Consider the following 18,555-nt stretch of genomic DNA (forward strand, 5'->3'; position numbering starts at 1 on the left):
AGTGTGCAGCCTGCAGCTGTCAATTCTAGTCATTTAGAGTCTTTGTTGAGTTCCCTCATGAGGTGATCTTTACAAAATTCAACTCTTTTGAAGATCAGGAAATTCAGTCACCCACAATATCATTACATGGGACAGCTCTTAAAGCACAACGAAAAAAAATATTATTATAAACAAATGTCTTCCAGTCAAGTTCAATAGAAGACAGTAATACCTTAATTTTCTGGTGAATATGCCTCAGGGAATCTGCTGTACCCATGTCCATGTTGTCACTGATGCACACGAAATCCAGCTTCATTTTTGTGTCCAAGTTTAACATCTTTTGGATCTCCTTCCTTGTAATCACAATCACCTCTAGGACAGAGGAAAGTGGGATGAGATCAAGGGAAAAAAAATCATCACAAAGAATACACTCGCTTTTCATTTTCAAAGCTTGATGGAACTGTCAAAAGGCTTGAGTAACATACTTGTTTTCTCCAATGGATCAAGCTCTTTTGGCAACAGTAACTTTCGAAGAAGAGAATTAAACTCCTAATGAATATGAAAACAATCTCTCCTGCTTTCTGTGGGTGGAATTTTGTTACTGTAAGGGACACATGCATGTGAGTGGCATGAATTAGCAAGACAGAACAGAAACTCTTCTATCATTAGAAAGCGACCTCAAACCACATGTCCTCAAACAGACCAATGAGACCCTGCATTGATGTCACCAACACTCGACAGCTTTGTCTTTTTCCCCCACTGATCCTATACAATCCTCTGCGGACAACACCACCAACCACACTGTTACAATACAATCATTAAACTATTTCCCAGCATCAGCTTGGCAAAAGAATGGAGTAATATGTGAGCAATAACCTCTTTCCATCTATAAAACAAAAAAGGTAAATGCATATTTGAAGGATATCAACAGTGGCATGAAAGCATCTTTTCCAAGACGAAGAATCTGAGAACAGAAGTTCTGCAAAGAAAAGACTGAGAAAACAAGTCAGCAAGAAACCTCTTCCCCCAGCCCCAAGAACTGGAAGGAAAAGCAAGAGTAAAACACTCAAATTAAGATATCCCACCCCCCCAAAAAAAACCCAACACCATAATATCATATTCTATATGGAAGTTTAATAGAGAAGTATGGGAAATAATACAGCCCTCAGCCTAGGAAGCTCCCGTGGCAAGATGAAGACGCATTAAGAGTAAATCTGTATCGTTCAAAACTGAACTCATCCTGAATCTGTTAACAGAAAAGAGGAAGGAACTGTAAACGTGGGCATCATGTGGTAGTTTGGTTTCAGAGACATGGAAGGGCTCCCCTCCCTCTCCTGTACAGGATGTCAACTGGGATTCAAATCAGGCCGAAGAATCCAGAAAAAGAGACTGAAAGCACACACACCTTGAACTGGGGAAAGAACTAGCTGATGGAGAAAGAATTGGTGTCAGGTGGAAGTTAAAAGGCCACAGTCCAGCATAAATCTGGTGAGCTAGACAAAGGTCTCCTAATACTTACTAGGAGACATAAAGCACTTGCAGTTGGGACAGAAGGGACACAGTGAATCAGACTGTGGAACATGTACTTACTAATATAAGCAAGTATGAGGAACTAAAGCCTCCTGTAATACTAAGAATTATGATCCAGGGAGAGAATTCGTGCCACTGGACTATTAACACAGAAATGTACAGCTTGGCCAAGGGGCAGAAGAAAGAGAGAAGCAGGAAGGTGGTAGCTTGCTTACTGAAGCTGCATATACAACCCTGTACGTCCAAGTTTTTGTAGGGGATAGACGAGCTGAGGAGCCTGAGAAAGGAGAAAGATCTGATGTAACACCACCTACTAGCAGTCAAGGGCAACAAGGGGAAAAGATTATTTCTGAACAATTATAAAGAGCCATACAAAGCACAAGACTGATTACAGAGAAGCTTTTAGCTACCCATATATCCATACCACAGGATAAAAGTATGATCCTAGCCAAAAAAAAAAAAAGACAGGAGAACAGTCAAAGAAAGCAGACCTTCAGAAAGCAAGCTTCAAACAAACAACAGGCAAAAAGCAATTCCAAGGGAAAAAAGTTCCTAAGGATTTCTTAATGGAACAAAATAAAGGCAAAGCCCTAAGTTAGCTCTTTCTTTTGCTCTTTCACACTGAAACTGTAAGGCTGACATGGGTAACCATGAGCTGATCTTTACATTTTCACAGATAAAAAAAGTCGTCAAGAAAAAAGCCACATTCTCGAGTTGGGGTACAGAATAATCATACAGACACGCAGGAGAAGCAAAAATAGAGAAGTAGAAAGGCAAAGGACAAATAACAACATGAAAAAAAAAGAGCTACGAAAGGTGTCAGGAAGGAGTCTTCTAAGTTGCAGGGGTAACACCACAGAAAGATTTGGTCCACCACTCCAAAGGTAAATAAAAACCTAAACCCAAAAAACTCTGAAGAACCTCATAATGTACTAAATACTGTTTTAGCCATCCCATAAAACAAGGTCCACAGGTGAGCACTACAAACCTGCCACCTCCCCCTGCCCTGTTCTGTTCAAAACCCAGCACTTGGCTCCACACTACAACAACAACTAAAGGTCTCAGTCAGAGCAAGTAATCCTGAACTTCAGGCCAGACAGAAACAACAAACCAAGAGATATCTTAAGAGAGCTGACACACTTCTTACGCTACTCTCATTAATGATTCAAAGAAAGAAATGAGTGAGAGACTCCTGGTTAACAACACTGTGAAAGACACCAATGTTGGGAAAAACATATAGATGGGAAAAGCCTTGGCAAGGGTGCATACACAGGAGGTATAGTCTACAGTTAAGGAAAGGATGCGACATGGGCCAACAGCATAGCTCCAGTGCAGAGACGAGACCTCCTGTTAAGGCAACCGCCCTGACCCACAGGCCGCCTACGACAAGACACTAGAACAAGGAGGGGCGACAAAAGGGAGTGGCGAAGGTCGCCACGGGAAGCCTCAGAGGAAGGACCAGAGTCGTCCGCCCGCGCCCCACGCCACTGTCGCGCCTCACCTTCGAAGCCGGCGCGCTCCAGCAGGTTCAGCGGGTACCAGAGCAGGGGCCGGTTGCCCACCGGCAGCAGCGGCTTCGGGATGCTGGAGGTCAGGTCCGTCATACGGGAGCCGCCTCCTGCCGCCATCACCACAGCCTGGAACTCCATTCTGCAGAGAGAGCGCCGAGGCGCGGCCGCGCTCAGCCACGGCGGCACCGGTCAGGCCCGCGCCGGGACAGGCCGAGCCCGGCCCGGGCTAAGACCGGCTCGGCTCAGCCTGGCCCAGCTTTAGCCGCCAGCGCTTCGCAGAGGCGCGCATCGCCTCCCCGCCTCCCCTACGCCCCTCACAGCCCGTGCGGAGCCGCCGCGCCTCCCCCCGCCCCGCCGTTACTTCCGCTCTGCTGACCACCGGCTCCCGGCCCTTCACTGACAGCACAGGGATGACGGCGCCGGCGCGCAATACGCATGCGTGCAGAGAACCGAGCGGGTCGATCGCGGACATCGCCCGTAGAGCGCCGATAGACTCGATCACCTTCCTCGCCTTGCGACGATCGGCCTCCTCCCGACCAGTGCAGCGAGAGGAACACCGAGAGAAGGATCTCGGGCTGCGGAGCGCCGAGCCATGGATCCTTGCCCGGCCGCTGGAAGGGGCTCGGCGGCACAGCGCCCCCATGCGGCCGGAGGTGGGGCTGCAAGCGGGGGGGGCGCAGGAGCCGCAGGTCGGGACGCGGGGCGGGGGGCAGTTTGCGGCCACGCTCCGCACCACGCGTGCCCGGGGAGGGGACGGGACCCCCAGCGCCTGCACGCACCCCACGCTGCCCACCCCGCAGCTCCTGCACACACCCCACGCTCCCCACCCTACAGCTCCTGCATGCACGCCACGCTCCCCACCCTGCAGCACCCCTTGCCAGCACGGCACTCGGAAACAGCACCATGCTGGCTCCCCAGTTGCAGCATCGGCCACGTATACTCCAGTCCCAGCCCTGGACGAGCATGGACACAGACAGGGCCTGGGGCAGGACAGCAGGATCCAACCCTGCACTTTTATTGAATCCAGTGTCCCCGGGGTGGGCAGCTCCCATGGCACAGGCCACCTGGGGTGCCTCATTCATCCCAGGTGTCCTTGTCGGTGTCAATGGACGCACAGTTGTACACGGCGTATCGCAGCAGCTCCTCACAGACCTTGGCCCTGGCAGGGGACGCTGGGTCACTGAGAGCCCCATGCTTCCCTCCCCACACCCGCCCTGATGTCCCCCAGGGCAGGACCTGAGGACGCTGGGACGGGACCCCAACACCAGCCTCAGGCATTGGGGAGCGTCCCCATCCCCTGTCCCCAGCTAGACTCACGAGGAATAGTTGGGTAAGTAGAAGGTGCAGGAGCACGTGGAGGCCTCTGGCATCAGGTCTAGTGTGTTCACACTTGGGAGAAAGGAGAGACAGTCAGACCCTGCCATGGCACAGGGACCCCAGCCTGGGCAGGATGGACTCACTTTGACCTCTCCGGGTAGACAATGATCTCAACTGGGAGGCGGCTCCGGCCAGTGACGAACTTGAGGAAGCGTCTGAGATCCTCTGAGGGGAAGGACAGGTCTCAGGGCTCAGGGTTAGGGACAGGACCACCCCAGTTGCTGCTGTCATGCCAGGGTCTGCCCTCGCAGAAGCAGCCCAGAGCACAGTGCAACGCTAAGGGATGCTCTCAGCATCCCAGAAAGGGCCAGGCGGGACAACCCCAGCCGACTCCCAGGGAAGCACTCGGTGAGCATCTCCAGGGTGCAGGGCAGTGGTACCCCATCCCCTGGCTCACCCTGCTGCACATGAAGAGCAGGGTCACTCACCGCTGGTGAAGTTGTTGAGTGCCTCCAAGAAGATCTGGATACGGGTGTCGCCGGAGGAAAAGCCATCAAATGTCACTGCAACAAAGAATACACAACAGCTTCGTTAGACAGTCCCAGTAAAGCAAATTAACATGGGACACATCCATCCCACCCTCTGTGAGCACCAAGAAGGGAGGCAGGAGAGAAGGAGATCCTCTGCTCTCGGTGAGCCCTTGCAAGCCCCTGGCACCCCCAAGAGGGGCTGGCACCCTGCACAAGGTGGGTGGAGAAATGGAGGGCCCAGTTTACAGGGTGGCTGTTCACCTCTCCCCACAGCGGCGGAAGACCAGAGGGACCAGAGTGGGGACTGGTGGGTTGCAGCTAAACCTGAAGCATCCTTGACCAGGGTCCCTCAAGCTCGTCCTCCCCTAGGCTCCCAGGCACACCACAGCCAGAGATTCAGCATGGGGCAGGATATGTGCACAGGATGAGCACTGTCGAGGGGGGCCCCTGCCCACACCGGGTGCTGGGAGCAGCTTTGGGCTGGCTCTTGCACTTACTGAACCTCTGCAGTTCAGCCACCGTGATCTCGGGGTCTCCACAGACCTTCTTCTCCAGCTGCTGCCAGGTGAGCAGGTCCAGCACAAGCTGGGGCACCACACAGAGCAGCCCAGCACGCATGGCTGCAATCTGGGGGGAGCACAAGAAGGGTCCCACGTTACTGCGACAGGTCTGAGCCCAAGGCAGTCAGCCAGGGCACCAGGGGCAGGGACCGCAGGACCCCAAAGAGGGTCCCTGGGGCTCACAGACACCCAGGGCATGGGATGCATGGAGGCACCACCAAGCTGGAACTGCTTTTGGGGAAACGTTTTTGCAGCCACCAACCCCACAGGTCGAGCTGTGGGGGTACCAGGAGGGCCTGCAATGGGGGCAGGGTCCCCTTGGAGCCACTCCAGTTACCTGCTCCTTGCTCTCCTCCAGTCGAGCCTTCTGCACCAGGCGGATGAACTCTTTGCGGTCCTCGTAGCGCACCACGGTGCTGCTGCCATTGGGGATCAGCTCCACCATGCGCTGGTCACTCAGCACCGTCGTGTAGGTCAGCTCTCTGCCGAACATGAACTCAAAGGCTTCCCTGTCCACCCCCTCTAGCACCTCCAGCAGCTTCACCTGCAACCCCCATGGGCAAAAGCCATCATGGAGGAGCCAGAGGAGCCACAGGAGTGCATGGCACAGCCCTGCCAGCCCCCAGCCCCACTCACCAGCTCTGAGTCCACCGTGACAAAGTCATTGCTCCAGCTGACCTCCTCCCCCGCCAACTGCTTCCACACCAGCCCCGGCAGAGCCAGGATCTGCCAGAGGGAGCAAAGACACGTGTCCTCCCTGCATCCCGCCTTCACCCGAGGGCAGCCCCTCTGCCCCAGCTCACCAGAAACTCCTTGCTCCTCAGGGCTGCTCCTATCAGCTGCCCAATCCACTCATACTTGGGGAAGTCCTTGCAGGAGGGGTTGGGGACATACTTGTCCCTGGCGTCACTGCTGCTGTTACCCTGTGGGAGAGAGGCTTAGGACCAGCGGACACAGATGTGACCAGCCCAGCACGGTCCCTCCCTGCAGCTTCCCTCTCCATCGTCTCTCTGCCTGCCTCTCCTGCCCGTTACACCCCTCCAGGAGATCTCACCACCCAGGTACAAGCACAGCCCCCGCAGCCAATAGCCCTGCAAGCGTTAAGATAGGACTAACACCCCAAAAGCCCCCAGGCTCTGCTGGATGCCCCCCTAGGGCTGGGACAGGCAGACAGCGGGGTGCCAAACCTTGTTGGAGGTGCGCACGAAGAAGGGCAGGGGCACAGGGACGTCGCCTGAGCTGGGACACAGCTCCTCCGATATGTCTGACAGGCTGTCCCGAAAACCGCCACCTGCAATGAGGGCAGAGGCTGGTTCATGCCTGACATGCCTGGGGCCAGATGCTGAGCTGCAGGATCTGGCTAAGCCACCCAGCCCCTCTCTGTGGGGCAGTGCCAGGGGCCTAGGGGAGATGCAGGGACCACCCCATGTGTGCAGAGTGGGGCCGCCTCCCACAGAGCAGCCGGGACAGCATGGGCACTCCACCGCAGTAGGCAACACACCAAGCTGCCCCCCAACATGAGAAAGCCCAGGGGAGAGCCGTGGGGAGGGAGGGGAGAGCTCTCACCGTTGTCCATGATGCCCTCGGTGATGAACTCACACTTCCACCACTGGCTGTAGCTCAAGGGCCACCTGCAGGGAAGCGACAGCCCCACACGCATTCCTCCTCCAAGACAGCCAGCAGCACCCAACATCCCCCCACAGCCCGCTCCGGGGAAGTGACACCCCACAAATGTGACGTGAAGACCTACCTGTAGTCCAGGGGCTGATTGTTCTTGGAAGATCTGAGGCTTTTGTACAGCTGGAGGGGAGCAGAGTGGAAGAGGGATGAGACACAGCGGAGACAAGCAATGCTGAACTGGCAGGTATCTGGCACGGGACATGGTGCAGCCATACCTGGGTGAAGACGGTGTTCTTGCAGCTGGGGTCCAGCGCAGGGTTGGAGCGGTGCTCCCAGGCCAGCCGCCGGTTGATGTGCAGCTGTGGCATGTTGGAAGGGGGGTTGCTCTCTGAGGACTGGAGACAGTGGGCGATGAGGCCTGCGCTTTGCTTGGACAGCACCAGGAAGGGCTTCATGCTCTACCAAGGGACGAGCAGGGATGTTCAGAGGCCTGATCCTGCCACTGTGTGCCCTCTTACCCTTCCCCAAGCACAGCCCCCAGAGTGGCAGGGGATGCTCAGCTTCTCCATCCCTTTGGCAACGCCCAGCACGGCAGCTCTCAGCATAAGCCCTGGACTGGTCTGTCCCCATTGGATCAAAAGGGATATGCCACAGCCCCCAGAGAAGCCAGACAAGCCCGTGACATGATGCTCCTACTGGCACCATCCCAAAGGAGCCCAGCAAACACTCACTCTGATTGCATTGAAGGTGCCGATACTGTCCTCAGAGACGGGGATCAGGTAACACAGGACACTGTCCAGGAGCTGGACGAACCTGGAAACCGGCGAGGACTGGTGTGAGGATGCAAGGGGGTTGGCAGACGCACAGAGCCCAACACACCCCTGGTGTCTCACCGCAGACAGCTCCAGGCACATGCTGAGCCTGGGCTCCACATCACCTGTACGTGGGTCTCCTGCAGCCACGGAGGGACACCGGCATGCCAAGGGGAGCACCCAACCAGCACCCTCTGGCCAAGCATGTTATTTTATTCCCCCCAAGAGAAAGCTGCAAAAGAGGGTGGCCCAACCCACACCACAACACTGTGGCTGACCCACTGCAGAGGGTCTCTCCGTCGGGCCAGGCTGGCAGACCCCAGCCTCAGGCTGCTCTGCAGGCAGCCGGGTGGGAGACTCTACATTGCAGATCCCCATCACCCTGTGCTGGCGCCATACTCCCCAGGCACTGCGAGCAGCCGTGTTCGGATGGAAAGCAGCAAGCAGAAGTCCTTGCTGAATATGGGAAAGAAGCTGGCAGTCTTTAAGCAAGATACATGCAATCCCCTGCTAGAGGCCAGAGCATGGTCCTCAGAGCCTGGGCTCACTGTGGGGACGGTGCCATCCCTGCACCATACCTCTGAATGAGCACGGCCCGCCGGTACAGCACGTCGGCGTCCACCCCTTCCAGGAGAGGGTAGCGCACCAGTCGGGCTGGCTGGAACATGTCAGCATTGAGGGTCAGGTCCCATTCCCAGAAGGACTCGATCTTAATCCCTTGCAGGCGGACATTGATCCCTTGGTCTGCCAAGAAAGGACAGTGATGCTGCGTGTGTGACTGCAGCTGTGTGGCTGGCATGGTTCGGATGCTGCAGTCAGGGGCAAGGAGCCCCCAGCGCCTGCAGCATCCCAAATGAAGCTCATTCCCCAGCTTCTCTCCAACAGACCCCAAAAAACAGCTGGTGCGGCAGGAAGAGCTGCAGGTTTAGGGCCGGGATGGGCTGGCAACCCCAGTCCCACAGCACAGGCTCACCCTGACACTCCAAGATGCGGATCTCCAGCACTGGGAGGTGAGTCTTCATGTCACGGAAGATGCAGGCGTGCCGGGATCTGTTCCTGCACAGAGCACAGAGGGAGATAGCAGAGCCATGAGGCACAGACACCAGTAAGGCATCCAGCGAGGCGCGAGCCACTGGCTCCCCAGCTGAGAATGTGCCGCTACCCATGGTGAGAGCTTCCCCTGCCTCACCAGGGCTGTGGCAGGAGGAGGCTGAGCAGAGAGGAGAGGCTGTCACAGGCCCAGAGATGTCCAGAAGAAGGTGGAAGCCGCATCCAAAAAGCCAGAAAAGAGCATGAATTCAAAGCAGGACAGACAGGTAGGATGGCCAAGAGCGTGTCATTGTTCCTGGAGGGTCCTGGCACATCTCAAATCAGCACAACCATCCTTCGAGCCGAGCCGAGCTGATCATATAAGGGTGATGTGTTTTGAAGGAAATGGGGAATTGTGGAGATGAGCAATTTGGTGATTCATTTGTATTTCCAAAGGCTTTGGCAAGGTCCCGTCAAAGACCTATTGGCACATGGGGAAAAACCACTGTGACTGCCCAGATGCAGCAAGGAGTTGGCTCCTGCTACCGGGAAAGACACCTCAGCAGTCTTGCGCATGCTTCTTCAGACAAGTCTCACTGCTCAGCCAAAAACAGGCAAACAGGGAAGTTTTAGGGAAGGAGGAGGAGATCTTTGCACCTCTGTGTAAACCCCTGCCTGCCTTGAGAAGGGTGCTGCAGAGCCAGAGCAAAGAGGCAGAGGTGAAGCACCCCAGGACTTCTTGGCTACAGCATGGCAGAGATGCTCAGAAAGGACACGGTAGCAGCACGTGCTTCTAGAGGCGAGGAGAAGGAGGAGGAGAGACCCTCAAAGTCACCAGGCAGGAGGAAGCACACGGATGAGGTGCAGGAGTGGAGATGAAGGCACTTGGCTGGCATGTGGAGGTGGCAGGCCACCATGATTGCAGAGACCAACGTAACCTGCACCCAGGAACCCACGGAGAGGCACCGTCACCACTGGGTCGCTTAGGACTGACCCCAGCCCTTTCCTTAGCATCTGCTCAGGATGCAGAGACAGCTTGGGTGTTTGGCCTAAACTGGACCCAGGCTGCTCCTTGCTCGTTACTCACTCATTAACAAGGGCGGTTTTCAAGTGCTGAAGCCTGTCTGGTGCCCCGCCATACACGGCCACCCGCCTGGGTATGTAGGAGTTGGTCTGCCTGTCCAGCATCAGCCACAGCTTCCTGGGAATTAGAAGAGCAATGGGCCGTGTTGTCCTCCCCTCTCAAGCTGCCTGGGCACAGAGATGCCCCTGGAGTTGTCCCAGGGCTAGGGGCAAGGCTATGTCCTCCTGGGGTGCATCTGGCAGCAGCTGCCTCCCACCTCAACCCCAAGCCCCCAGCTGCAGCTCGGGGAAAGCTGATTTCAAGAGGAAGATGGTGCTTTGCTCCGCGCCCTGCCCGTCCCTGACACAGCTGCCAGCAGGAGGGGACACCCTGAGGTCTCACTTGACAACGGCACCTCTCTTCATGTTGAGCCGCACCCAGTGCTGCCCCGAGGGCCCGTTGCTCTCCCAGAAGGTGTCTGTCTGATCGTCGGTCAGATGGGCTGCGCCGCAGTTCTCCTGCAAGAGTAAGTGGAGGGAGAGAGCTGAGCATCCTTGGGCATGCCTTGGCCACCCCCAGGATGGGTCCCATGCGACCAGAGGAGGTCAGGACCGGGCCAGCCCCTCAGTTCACTGGGCTCTGGGTGGATGGTGGCTCCCCACAGAGCAAGCCAGGCACGGCCATGAACCCCTGGCAGTGCCCCAGAGACACAATGGGGTTTTACTCCAGATGCCCAACTCCTCGCAGCTTCGCTAGAGCAGCAAAACCCACCACCATCCCCTGCCCCTTGCGGAGGGGGCAGCCGCTGCCGGCCACTCTTCCCCACAGCTGTGGCAATGCTCGTGTATCTCACACTGATTTTAAGCAGTGGAGGAGCCCCCGCTACGCACCGCATGCGAGGAGACCTCGATGCTGCTGACATGCTCCTTGACGCAGTCCCTGTGCTGCAGCTTCCTCTCGCTGTGATCGTACAGGAAGCGTCCCAGCTCCATGTCGCGCTCGTAGCTCCAGCCCGGGGGCACAGACCTGCAGGTGGGCTCCATGTCAATGGGACTGGGAGATGAGGTTGCACCGCAAACCTTCCCACCAGCACTGTGCAGGTGCCCCAGCACAGATTGGCTCCAGCATCTCATGGTCACCAACACTGGGATGACACTGGGCAGTTGTCCCCGTCGCAGGCAGATGGGACAGCTGTATCTCACTGCCACCACGTTGAGCGTTTATGGCCACCCCAGCCCAGTGGGAATAGCACCACGTGGTTGCTCCGATGCTCTGCAGAGCAAAGGCCATCTTTGCTTGAGCAGCATCAATGTAAAAGGCATCTCATGACACCCATCCTCCCCAGTCCTGATCCTGAAGCCAGTCCTGGCCCTGCAGGCATGTCCAGGCCCCAGCCAGCTGCCCCTTGGGGCGCTGCAGTACTGCTCTAGGAGATGCACTCATACCGAAACTTCTGCACCGCAGCCTCATCCTGCTCTATGAATCTGTGCTTCTTTCCCAAGTGCATGGAGTACGTCAGGTCCACCACGTGTTCCCAGCTGGAGCAGAACCAATGGATGAATCACACAAGGGAAAAGATGGGTCAGTGCTCAGCGTGCCCAAGCATTCCTGCCTTAGCCTGGAGTGGAGACAGCAGCAGTGGTGGACCAGTGATGACACCCAGGGACTGCCGGAACAGCTGTGGGAGGGACGAGAGCATCCCTGCACCCCAGTGCAGGCTGGGGCTGAGTGGGGGAATCCGGCCCTGCACATGGCCTTCTGTTATGAAAACCAAATATGAGCTCTCTCATCACTGCATTACCTCTGCGACATTGCTCAGCCCAAACCCGAGTGCCTCAGAAACCCTCCGGTATCATCTTTATCCCGTGCAGGTGCTGCCACAAGCAAGCAGGATCAACCTACGAGGGGGCACCGTCCTGCACACAGGCGGCTGGGCAGGGACGTGTTCCTGCTGCACCAGAGGGAGCGAGGGGTCTGTGCTGGACATGCTCAAGGGATCTGGGACAGTTGGGTCGCATGTCTTCTGTGGGTACTGGTCACATGCGTATCCATCACCCACAGCCTGGCCCCTACACGGGTCCATACCTGACTGCGGGTTTATGATCAACCCCGAGCGTCTGGTGCTGCCACTGGATCTTCTCCATGGACTCAACCGGCACCAACTTATCTCCTCCCTCTCCAAACCTCTGCGCCAGGACCCAGCCCTCAGCCAGGTCATGGCTGCTCGTGTACTCCTCCAGCTGCTCCTGAAAGCACATCCCACCTTGTCACCGCCGTCGGGACCCGACGTCCCCCGAGGAGGGGTTCCCGGCTGCAGAGCGGGGCGCGTCCCGCCGTTACCTTGCTGAGCTTGACCCAGAGCCCGGCGCCGTTGCAGTACTCCTCGCCGGTGGCGCGGAGGCAGCCGCCCTTCCGCACCTCGATGGTGGCCCGCGCCGCCCGCTTGCCGCCCCGCGCCGGCCCCGGGCTGTCCCAGACGCTGAGCAGGCTGCGGGCGGCGGCGGCAGCGGCGGCGGCGGCGGGGGTCCTTGCAGATCTTGTACTGCACCTCCCGCGGCACGTAGCAGAGAGCGGCGGGCAGCGGCCGGGCGCGGCGGAAGCACTCGCTGCACTGCAGCAGGAACCGCAACCGGCCCAGCACCTGGTGCGGCGCCTCCCCGCCCGCCTGCATCGCGCACCGAGCCCCGGCACCGGCTCCCTGCACCGCGCCGCCCCGACGGTGCCGCTCCCGCTGGTCCCCGAGCTGGCCCGGCGCTGCGCACCCTGACGGTGCCGCTCTTGCTATGCCCCGGGCTGTCCCGGTGCTGTGCCCCGGCGGTGCCCGCGGTGCCGGTTCGCCTCCAGCGATGTCGCCGCGCCCGGCTCCGCCTCCGGCCGCTCCCGGCCCGGCTCTCCGAGGCCGCCCCGCCGCGGACAGCCCTGACCCGGGCTGCCGCCTCGTCCCCGCGCAGGCGCCGCTCCGCCCGTGCCTCCTGGCACGCCCTGGCCCTTCTTTGCCCCTCCCGGGCCACGGTCCCCCCCGCTCCGCAGTAGAGTACTGGATGCGGGGCTGCTGTCACCCCTTTTTGCCAAAATGTGGCTGTTGCGTCCACCTCGGTCCCTCTGCCGCCAGCAGGAGCTGACCCGGTGCACCTACATCCCCTCTGCCCGCGCCTTACACCTCTGCTCTCTCCTGGCCCCCAAAGCACCTCTCCCTGCCTCCATCCCTAAACGGAGAGAGAGGTCCCTGCGGGGTCAGGGCACAGGGCTCCATCTCTGGCATGGGTAGGGAAAAGAGGGAAGGAAGCATCCTGCTATGGGGAGAGCTGGCTCCTGGCTGGCTGGGGGCCATATTCCTCCTCTGCGCAGGCTTGCAGGGGAGGATGTCGGGCTTTTTCGCCCAGGAGCAGCTTTATCCCAGCCAGCCGCGGCATCCTGGCAGCAGGAACGAGACCATGACACCCAGCAGCACCCAACCAGCCCAGAACACTGCCAGTGCATCACCCCATGTCACATCTACCTGTTGCATACCACAGTGAGGTGGTGGCAGAGAGCAACTCAGTCCCACCCCATGCTACCTGAATTTCTCCAGGTTGGGCACAAAGAGCAGCGTTTAGGGATCAGGAAACAGCCAGGCTGGCAGAGCTCAAAGGTCTCCACACCCTTCTGGTGCCTGCCTGCTCTCCTGGCCGGTCAGAGTCCAGCTCCATCCCTGCCTGCAAAGACACAGTGCAAAGAGAGGTCCGACAGCTGTCACCCCTGCAGCATTATCTCTGGACAGGTGTGACTGCCTTGCTGCAGGGCTGGGAACCGGCCTTGAACCACACTGAAGAAATGCAAGCTTCTGCCTTGCTCCTACCTGCAGCCAGGAGGGTCCCATGCCCTCCTTTTGCAGCCACATCACGTCACCTCATAAAGCTGGTGGCAGAGCTGCCGCAAAGGGTTGGGCCAGTTTATACTCTGAGCCACCTCCATGACACCGCTTTGTGCGAAAAGGGTATCACGGGGCCAATCTGCTTTACCTCTAGTCACCTCTCATGACATCAGTCTCCACCACTATTAAACCCAACAGAAGGACACAGGAGCCCCAGCCAGACCAGACGAATCATCAGGAGGGCCGGGAGTAGTTTGTTCCTTCACTTTATTTTAGATCCTACATGAGGTAGGGACAGACAGAGCCTGTCGAATTATTTATAGCTTGTCGTACTCCAGGGCATTAGTGGAATAACAAGAAAAGCTAGACTAATGTGCGTTATTAATCACTTGAAGCTGTTCTATGACAATTCAGCAAGCTGAAGTCAGGAGAGAGCGAGTGATTACACGGAGCCATGATGGCATCTGTCCCTCCCCCAGCTCGTCCCTACCCACCCTGTAAAGCTGCAGCTCTGGCACACACAGCTGCCTCCTCTCCTCAGCAGCACAGAGGCACCAGGACGTTTCTCAAAATGGCATTAGCTTGAAAATTGATCTTGACTGACTTGAGCCTGGGTGACAGGGTGGGGACACACAGCCTCTGGTTCCCAGTGCCCAAGAGGGCTCCCTCGCTGTGGGCCACACACAGCAGGAGTCCCAGGCAGGGGCACTGGGCTTATGTCTTGTCAAATACACTGGGAGACAGCTCCTACCTGCAGCTTTAGAGATCAGAGGAGAAGGAATGTGTCTCAGCACTGAAATACAACCTTCTCTGTGCCCTGAGATTGGCCAGAGCTGAGCCACGCTGACCTTTTCCACAATTCACTGTGCTGTCACAGTGGAAATTCAGTTTGTGATTGGCTTTAAAATGCCACAGATGAGACAGGACTGTGCAGACAGATCCAGGTGAGTAACCATTTCCCCCTTCCCAGCTCACCTTTGCACAGCAAACTCAACAGCATCATCTTGGGTTATCTCGGCATCCTTGCTCAAGCAGCCACATTTGTCCAGACCCTCTGAGACCTTGCTGCAGTGATGGGCTCTTCCTGCAACTGGAAGGGCTTTCACAGGTCTCTGAGCCCTGGCAGAGCACTGCAGCAGCCGCTGCCATTCTCCAACGTGTATATGGCCGTAACACAAAATGGACAGTAAAACAATGGTATATATGGTAAAAAAATGTTTTTCTCAATATGGTTGTAGAGGTTAAACCCAGACCATCCTGGATGAGCTCCCAACTGCAGCCTTCCTGCTAGGGCCAGGCTCCTGTTACTACAAGCATTTTTTAAACAGAAATCCCCATCACCAGCTAAATCCTTTCCCCAGAGCTCCAGCATTCGCTCTAGTGCTGCAGCAAGCCCTTGGGCAGCACTCTTTTCACAGTGGCAAGAAATAAACCCAAGGGTGCGAGAGGTCAGAGGCTAAAAGACCTTGCTGGGAGGAAGAGTAATGTGGGAAAAGTTGATAACTCCACAGTCATCAAGTACTTCAGGTTAGGGAAGACCTAGACCTGAAGGCAGGAGGGCAAGACTGGAAGTTAGATCAGATTGCCCAGGGATTTAAGACAAGTCTTGAACATCTTCAAGGACAGAGATGCCATGATGCTTCTAGGGAAGGATCCCATCACTTCAGCCAGGCTCTGCTCCCAGCATTGCTCTGCACGGCAGCTCTCCTGTCCTTACAGAGGGCTGGGACTGTGTACACGGAAGACGAGAGGGAATACAGCTGTCCAAGCATCTCACCCCTCAGTGAGAAACCTGAGCGGCTCTGGGTACCTCCATTATAACCTTGGTTACCCTCAGTCAGCTGCAGTGGCTTCCACCAAGGCCAGGGGAGTCAGCCGTCACTTGTTGGAGACGTCTCAGCCAGAGGTGCTCATTCCTCCACAGCTGATCACCCCAAGCAACCCCAGCTGGCTCTTAGCCTGCCCATTCCCACAGGTGACATCAGCTCACCCTCCACCGAAGACCAGGGCCATTTTATCCATCCATCCCTGAGCCGCTCATCAACCAACCATCCCCTGCCTGGCAAAAAAGCACCAGAGAGGAGTCAATTTTTCTTGCTAAATAATGTGACCTCCTGCTGATCTCCCTTAGAGTCAAGTGGGCAAGGCTGGAAAAAGCAGAATCAATTCCACCCAAATGTCAGTGGCCAAAAAGGATCTAGGATGGTTTATTTCAAATCTCAGCTCAATGCTGAAGACTCCTTCAGCAACACTTCCAACCAAGGCCAAGCCAGCAGATCAAAGCGCTTTCACTAGCTCACTCATTCCCATTTAAAACAGACACCCTAGGAAGTGTCTCGGTCACCAGTGTGGAAAGGTATCACACTGGCTCTGCTCCTGTCCATAGTGGTTGTTGAAATCAGCCATAAAGTCAGAGTTCAATTCTGAAATAACTCCAGGATTTACAAAAATAACTTCTCCAGCATATGGGCCTTCACACCACCAAGCCAAGGGTGGAAGGCTCTGCTGCAGGCAAGGGCTCCCAGAAGCAGCCTCCTCGTTCACCCTATACTCCTGCCGCTCACTGTGATGCAGGACGTGGCAGCACATACTCTCTCCTGGTTCTACATGTCTTTTAGTACAAGTCCCCTCAGCAGGTCTGGGAATACGGCAGATCCAAAGGAAACTGGTGAAGGGAAGGACTTCGTTTACAACTGGAAGTGATTTCTGAATGACAGACTCCTTCGACAGAGAAGAAAAAGGCAAGAAGTGTTACTACAGGATAAATGTTAATTCACAGCATTAGCCCCACTCCAGTGAAGACACACATAGTGACTCAGTGGCTCTTAGAAGCGGTGGTCCCAGAGACCACACAGGCGGAAGATGCAGTGGGTACATAAAAGCAGACCGACATCTGGTAGCTCACAGTGCTAGGCAACGACGAGCCCAGCCCAGGGCTGGGAAGGTCAAAGAACATTTCAAACCGTTTTGAAGTTGTAAAGCTTCCATCGCCCACTCCTCGCTCACACACTGTGTGTCATCTGCTCAAGGAGCTCCAAACCTCAGTACCCAGTCTCTTCACTCCCCTGAGGCAAAGGCTTTCCCTGTTCACCTGAAACCACCTACCTCCCCACAGCAGACAGGAGCAGAGCCCAATGCTGCTGTGCCTGCTACTGCTCTAACCTCTGCTGCCTGGGAGAAGAGCTTGGCCCTGCACATCTCCGTGAGAAGCATAATGGATTAGTTGCAATAATGGCTTTTAGAGGAAAACCAAGGCTCAGAAAGCCTGGGAGAGCAGCTGCTAGGCCACCCGCATGCTGGATGCAGAATTGGAAGGTTACAGAGCAGGCAGGAAGCAGTTCCCACCTCCTGTGGGGAGCAGCTCCCCAGCAGTCGCTGCTGTGCAAGGAGTGTAGGAACCACGGGTGGTCACAAACTGGGATTTTGTGCGATGTAAAGGCATGGGAGCCCTTTCCTGACACCACCCGCGGTCCTGCTGTGCAGGTCTGTCGTGACACCTGGTGGTCAGAGGCACCCCTGCAGCACCAGCCACCAGCCTGCCCAGTATCTTCTTAAACCTAGATGAATGATCTCATTTCCATGACCTCAGGTGAGAGCAGGAACAAGGCAAGGGAAAGTGGTCAAGACGCTCAGGCTAGGACACACTGAGCATCCCCGTGGTCTCGGCAGCAGCTCACAGTTCTCTGTCCTGTAACGTGCTGTGCAGCTTTGTGGCCGTACCCTACTTCTGTCTGGAGCAGAGCACAGCCTGCAAGGAGTCAGAGCGAGTTGAGGAGCTGCAACAGGGACACGTGGAGAAGAAACTCATTACAAAAGCCTACCAGACCTTTCCGATGTACAAGGGCTGGGCCAGGGTTTCATTAGTGCAATCACATTTACACTCCAAGCTAGCTCCCACCCTGCTGAAGATCCAAACGTTCAGCCAGCGAGTCGGCTTTGTCGGAGGCCCAGCTGAAGTGTATGTACACCAACGCACGCAGCATGGGAAATAAACAGGATGAGCTGGAGATGCGTGCACATGAGCAGGGCTACGACCTTATTGGCATCACGGAGACGTGGTGGGACGACTCCTATGACTGGAGTGTCAACATGGAGGGGTATAAGCTTTTTAGAAAGGACAGGAAGGGGAGACGAGGAGGGGGTGTCGCTCTCTACGTCAGCAACTGGCTGGAGTGCGTGGAGCTTCGCCTGGGGTTGGAGGAGGAGCTGACAGAGAGCTTATGGGTCAAGATTAGAGGACGGGGACGGATAGGCGATGTTACAGTAAGGGTCTGTTACAGGCCACCTGGCCAGGAGGACAGAGCAGATGAGGCGCTTTATAGCCAGATAGAAGCAGCCTCGCGGTCACAAGCCCTGGTCCTCATGGGGGACTTCAACCACCCTGACATCTGTTGGAGAGACAATACGGCAGGGCACAGGCAGTCCAGGAGGTTCCTGGAATGCGTGGATGACAACTTCCTCCTGCAGGTGATAGAGGAGCCGACAAGGAGGGGTGCCATGCTCGACCTTGTGCTCACCAACAGAGAGGGACTAGTGGGCGATGTGACACTTAAGGATAGCCTTGGCTGCAGTGACCACGACACGGTGGAGTTCAAGATCCATGGGGCAGCAAGGAAACTATACAGCAAGCTCTGTGCCCTAGACTTCAGGAAGGCGGACTTCGGCCTCTTCAAGGACCTGATGGGCAAAGTGCCGTGGGAGGCGGCCCTGGAGGGACGAGGGGCCCAGGAAAGTTGGTCCACATTCAAGGA

The 18,555-nt window shown here is 56.5% G+C and overlaps 3 protein-coding genes across 3 annotated transcripts in view; all 3 read right to left on the reverse strand.

Moving 5' to 3' along the window:
* Nucleotides 1–3,430, reverse strand: part of EIF2B3 (eukaryotic translation initiation factor 2B subunit gamma) — a 93,299-nt gene extending 89,869 nt beyond the window's left edge. The window contains 3 exon segments of the mRNA XM_086617396.1: nt 212–351; nt 3,011–3,159; nt 3,382–3,430. Coding sequence (XP_086473522.1) covers nt 212–351; nt 3,011–3,158 — 288 coding nt within the window. The 5' untranslated portion in view covers nt 3,159; nt 3,382–3,430.
* Nucleotides 3,431–4,094: 664 nt separating this feature from the next.
* LOC104377923 (E3 ubiquitin-protein ligase HECTD3) lies at nt 4,095–8,896 on the reverse strand. Its single transcript, XM_086617434.1, has 15 exons — nt 8,833–8,896; nt 8,438–8,603; nt 7,779–7,860; nt 7,323–7,505; nt 7,178–7,227; nt 6,994–7,058; nt 6,615–6,718; nt 6,231–6,350; nt 6,064–6,153; nt 5,765–5,971; nt 5,365–5,494; nt 4,826–4,900; nt 4,481–4,562; nt 4,338–4,409; nt 4,095–4,179 (listed from the first exon to the last, which is right to left on the reverse strand). The coding sequence occupies exons 1-15, from the start codon at nt 8,879–8,881 to the stop codon at nt 4,095–4,097; spliced, it is 1,560 nt and encodes a 519-aa protein (XP_086473560.1). The 5' UTR covers nt 8,882–8,896.
* A 1,075-nt stretch (nt 8,897–9,971) lies between these two features.
* Nucleotides 9,972–12,622, reverse strand: LOC147528191 (E3 ubiquitin-protein ligase HECTD3-like). Its single transcript, XM_086617749.1, is given in 7 exon segments — nt 9,972–10,089; nt 10,354–10,469; nt 10,842–10,977; nt 11,397–11,489; nt 12,037–12,197; nt 12,292–12,472; nt 12,474–12,622. Coding segments are annotated over 7 exon segments (954 nt in total).
* Nucleotides 12,623–18,555: the final 5,933 nt, after the last annotated feature.

Source organism: Tauraco erythrolophus, chromosome 10, assembly GCF_009769465.1.
Source record: "Tauraco erythrolophus isolate bTauEry1 chromosome 10, bTauEry1.pri, whole genome shotgun sequence".
Lineage (NCBI taxonomy): Eukaryota > Metazoa > Chordata > Aves > Musophagiformes > Musophagidae > Tauraco > Tauraco erythrolophus.